Source organism: Salvia splendens, chromosome 7 (genome assembly GCF_004379255.2).
Source record: "Salvia splendens isolate huo1 chromosome 7, SspV2, whole genome shotgun sequence".
NCBI classification, from domain to species: Eukaryota; Viridiplantae; Streptophyta; class Magnoliopsida; order Lamiales; family Lamiaceae; genus Salvia; species Salvia splendens.
In genome coordinates, this window is record NC_056038.1 from 36,079,739 (window position 1) to 36,084,124 (window position 4,386).

Below are 4,386 nucleotides of genomic sequence, written 5' to 3' on the forward strand. Positions count from 1 at the left end.
TCATATCAATTCACTTTGTTGGGCTTTAAGTGCCAGCAACGCAGTCTTCCCACGAACTGTGCTACTTTGTTGGATTTTAATATAGTCTTCATACTTAATGGGCCCATATTGGGCCGAACCATTGTCAGCTACAAGTGGGCTTGCAGGCCCAATAAAGCTCGATAATTGAGGCCCATGGCCCACGGCTATCGAAATTCTTGTTCGTTGCGCATTCACCGTTGCTCGATGCTCCACGCTCTTGTACCTCCCGTTGCTCAATATCTATTGTTAATCACATGGTTACAAAACGATCAAGTGAAATTTAGTTGGTAAGATATTTGTCCAATAGACGAAGGTAAATTTAGTTGATACCATAATTTACTATGATTTGGTATTTGCAAAAATGTTTTAACAAGGTTCGGCCTTTGATTAATTTCCAAATTTTTTTTTAGATATTTCTTTTTCTTTCAGAAAACATAATCTAATAATGTTAGATCGTATAATCCTTCGAATACTCAATCTTACGTAAATCAGACAATACTAACCTCCAAATAATCTCCAATGTTGACAAGAAAAGAGCCAGGAACATGGTGAACTGCATACCATGTTTGATCAATATGTTTGATTTGCAAACCATCCACACCATTTTGTGTCAAAAAGGTGAGTGCACCATGATCAGAGTGAGCAGCCAACCCTAATGTTTTGTGTGGCTCAGGACATGGTGGATAGTAGTTGGCTGCAAGAATCTGAACTCCCTCACCTAAACACTCTTCTATGTACCCCTTTTCAAGCCCTAAGCCCTCCGATATCGCCTCAAATATCTTCATCGCCATCTTCCACACCCGCTCCAAGTATTCCCTTGCAACATTACTTCGCACAAATTTGCTCACACGTTAGCTTCTCGATAAATGTTTTAAAAATCGGATCGGATCATAATGGGGAGGCCCATTTGGCACGAAGGAAATGATTTATACTTTCTCAATTCCAAGGTAAGTGATATGCATTATTTTTCGAAAGTTCCAAAGTAGTAAGTGATAGTACTATATAATTTGGAAAAAAGGACACTCTTTTTTATCTCTTATAGTACTTTATTTTTTTTCACTTATTTAACTAAATATCACTTTCTCAATTCTCATATTTTCGTGCTCAAAGAAATCATAATATAACCAACATACTACTATATCTTAATCTTTGATATGTTTTATGATTAGATGGTTCGACATGAATTTTAAGAAATACGAATGAACCTGTAATTAGGAGGATTGTGGGGCCACAGGTGGAAGGTGTCTTGAAAAGGATGACCATAATGTCTGAAAAAGTCCCTCCAATGAAGATTATGCTTCTTTGATGTGTTCAAACTTGTCCCATATCTAACTGGGCTCATTACATCATCTGATGCATACTTCATTTTCGCCCTCCAATTCAGACCAAAAAATTCCTTGACAACTTCCATCATATCCTCTATCAATGCCTCCTCAATCCCATGATTAGTGATCTACCATCAAAAGTGAACTTGTAAGGGTTAAATTAATACATTACATTCATTGAGAGAATCCATAACCTAATATGAATCTTATACATAAGTTTGATGCTATATTGCATCGAACTCGTAATGCAAGGTGACTAACCGTAAAAATTCCCCAATCACGACAAGCAGAGGCGATTGCTCCAATGGTGGAATCCCTAGTTTCAGAAGCTCCATTTAGACCACTTATATCGATTATCGGAATCTGGGCATAGTTTACGGACAAAGGGTTTCTCTCTAATGGTAGAATGAAATCGGATGGCAACTTGTTCAACTTAGGCATAGTTTCAACAAGATTCTTTACCCCTTTCTTGAGATTGATTGTACTAACATCAACATCCTTGGTTTCTTCTTTTTCAGACATGTTAGAGAGAGATAGAGAGAGGAATGTGTTGTGGAAGAAGTTCAAATATGTGAAAGGATACTAAAACGTGTAGGTTTTTGCTGAAAATTCATGCCTAGTGGCCTTTGCATGCAAATGGGACAAAATGATGTTTATTTTACAAAGATTGTATCACGTGAACTTGTATCTATATACATACTAGTAGTAATATTTTTCAAGAGGGCCGATAATGATTTCACATCTACCGTATGATGAATCGAACCCCTGACTAATTAGTTGAAGTAAAAACGTCTAACCAACTGAGTTGCACTTTATCATCACGTGAACTTGTATTTATAGAGGCCAAGAATATGAGGTATGCAATCTATTGCATGAATTAAATTGAAAATTATGATTTACACAAATTATAGTATGCATAAAAAATACATGGTGACATCAAGTTTTTTTCTTGAAAAGGGAATGTTCTAGAGAGATCTAAGACCACCATGGATTCTCTCCAGTTCTAAAATCAGTCTCCATCCATGGAACAAACACCACCTTTCCATCATCAAGGTCTGCATGAGCCAAAGCCAAAGACTGCACAAACAAAAATATTAAAAATCATATTAGTTCATCTAAATTCCACAATATGAAATTATTTCTGTTTTCCCCTTGTAAACTGTATCCGAAAATTATAGTGAAATTTTTGGCTTAGTATCGCCCCTCGACATAGATACACATTGTATCGAACTGGGTAAATAATTCATGTGTTTGTATTGTTATTTCCGTAATTACTTATGCATAGTATTTCCTAACAGTATGCAACCATGTCACTATGAGTTTGGGTCAAGAAAACGGATCCAAACCTATCTTCAATAGCAAATTTGTAACTATAAATACCAACACGATAAAAATACGCCAATGAAATATGGTTTAGATCCGAATCTTGACTAATCTCACATTGAGACGGTCTCACCTACGAACACCAATAGATTAGGATCTCAAGCCACAAATTTAGAGGTAAACCAACTCAACAACAAGAATATGAGTAACTTTGCCCCAATTTCTATAAAATGTAACAAAAAGAAATGTTTTTTGTCCAAACTTACCAAGGGAGCAGGTCCTCTAACAACTTTTCCTTGGTTATTGTATTGTGATCCGTGGCACGGGCACATGAACTTGTTCTCAGCTTTGTTCCATGGCACGACACAGCCAAGGTGGGTGCAGACAGCATTGATACCATACGTTGCAAGTGTTCTGTCGTTCTCCACAACGAGGTAGGTGGGATCACCCTGAAAAAAAACATCAAAGAATCGATCACACATCCCACTCGTAAAAACCTACCTTTCTAGCATCTGAAAATGGATATACTGTCATTAGTTACCCTCAATCCCTGTGTGAGGGTCCGATCGCCTGGCCCGTGCGTTTTGAGCCATTCCTCTGCAACAACGTCGTTCCCCAATGCGTCCTTGGCGGGAGTGCCACCACCACCCCCTCCGGAACTGTTCTCAGTTACCAGATCACACACGGAGTGAGGATGGACGTAAAAGTAATGTACAAACCGATATGATAGAATTTGATCAACATAGGGGTCGCAGATTAGGATATCGAGCCCTATGGATGTTGAACACGAAGCCCTCAACAAGTAGAACCGCTCGAGAATGCACACATCACATATACCATCGCATTAAAGTTAAAACCAAGACATATAGTTAAAGTTTAGGTATATAATGTATGAAATTCCAACTATAACAATACATCATATATAGCCATACATCTGGTGTTTAACTACACGGAGTGCTCAACGGAGTTTTGAGCACTCCGTTGACATTATTTAACTGAAATGCAATTGACAAACTAAACTAACACAAAGAAACTCCCCCAATTCAATCAACAGTAGCAATTGATCTCACAAATCAAACAATCAGACATTTCCCCAAATCAAAAGCAGAGAACGAACACAAATCCATCAATAAACACAACAATTAATCCAATTCCCCAAAATTTTCTCAAATTCGTCAATCAAACAACCAAATCACACAATCAATTCATCAAAAAAAAGACCTAATTAAAGCAGAGATGGAGAGGAAACTGACCCAGGCGGAACAAAGAAGTAAGTGTAGGGCAACAACATCCCGGTAGCAGGAAGGGAAATGGCGCCGAGAAGCAGCAGATTCATGAGCTCTCTCTTGCCCATGTCGGGCACGCGATCGGCCGGCACGCTCGTCGCCATGCACCGAACCTTCAACCCCTTCCCCTTCCCGACCTTCGCCACCGCCACATTAAAGCATCGGTTCATCCCATTCTTGCCGGAGCAGAGCTGATCGATCGAATCAAGTCAAAAAGTCATGGATTGATGAATGAAGTTGGATTTGGGGAATTGAGGAGAGGGGAATTACCTGAGAAGGGGCAATGGCGGGAGAGAGCGTAGTTGAGGAAGCCATTGTTGGAATGTCTGTGTGGAAAGGAGTGAATTTTAGAGGGATTTTGAGCAAAGTGAAGACCACAAGCTTCTTAGATAAGGTGATGATTTTGTAAGCCACATGTTGCTTTGAGATAT

At 38.9% G+C, this 4,386-nt stretch overlaps 2 protein-coding genes across 2 annotated transcripts; both read right to left on the reverse strand.

Moving 5' to 3' along the window:
- On the reverse strand, window positions 1-2,165 carry LOC121810828 (flavanone 3-dioxygenase 2-like). The gene is made up of 5 exons (XM_042211551.1): window positions 2,148-2,165; window positions 1,608-1,928; window positions 1,227-1,474; window positions 525-849; window positions 1-261 (listed from the first exon to the last, which is right to left on the reverse strand). The coding sequence occupies exons 1-5, from the start codon at window positions 2,163-2,165 to the stop codon at window positions 1-3; spliced, it is 1,173 nt and encodes a 390-aa protein (XP_042067485.1).
- Window positions 2,166-2,198: 33 nt separating this feature from the next.
- Window positions 2,199-4,386, reverse strand: LOC121742482 (cytochrome b6-f complex iron-sulfur subunit 1, chloroplastic-like). The gene is made up of 5 exons (XM_042135623.1): window positions 4,226-4,386; window positions 3,923-4,146; window positions 3,211-3,328; window positions 2,936-3,118; window positions 2,199-2,423 (listed from the first exon to the last, which is right to left on the reverse strand). The coding sequence occupies exons 1-5, from the start codon at window positions 4,268-4,270 to the stop codon at window positions 2,322-2,324; spliced, it is 672 nt and encodes a 223-aa protein (XP_041991557.1). The 5' UTR covers window positions 4,271-4,386; the 3' UTR covers window positions 2,199-2,321.

Bases quoted from the DNA above. Each gene is read 5' to 3' on its own strand.
- LOC121742482 (XM_042135623.1), bottom strand. From the start codon at position 4,270: ATGGCTTCCTCAACTACGCTCTCTCCCGCCATTGCCCCTTCTCAG. The intron at 4,147-4,225 runs GTAATTCCCCTC...TCGATCGATCAG, and splicing joins CCGCCATTGCCCCTTCTCAG to CTCTGCTCCGGCAAGAATGG. The intron at 3,119-3,210 runs GTAACTAATGAC...GTTTTTTTTCAG, and splicing joins CCCTCACACAGGGATTGAGG to GGTGATCCCACCTACCTCGT.
- LOC121810828 (XM_042211551.1), bottom strand. The intron at 850-1,226 runs GTTCATTCGTAT...ATTTGTGCGAAG, and splicing joins CACAATCCTCCTAATTACAG to TAATGTTGCAAGGGAATACT. The intron at 262-524 runs GTTAGTATTGTC...GATTAACAATAG, and splicing joins ACATTGGAGATTATTTGGAG to ATATTGAGCAACGGGAGGTA.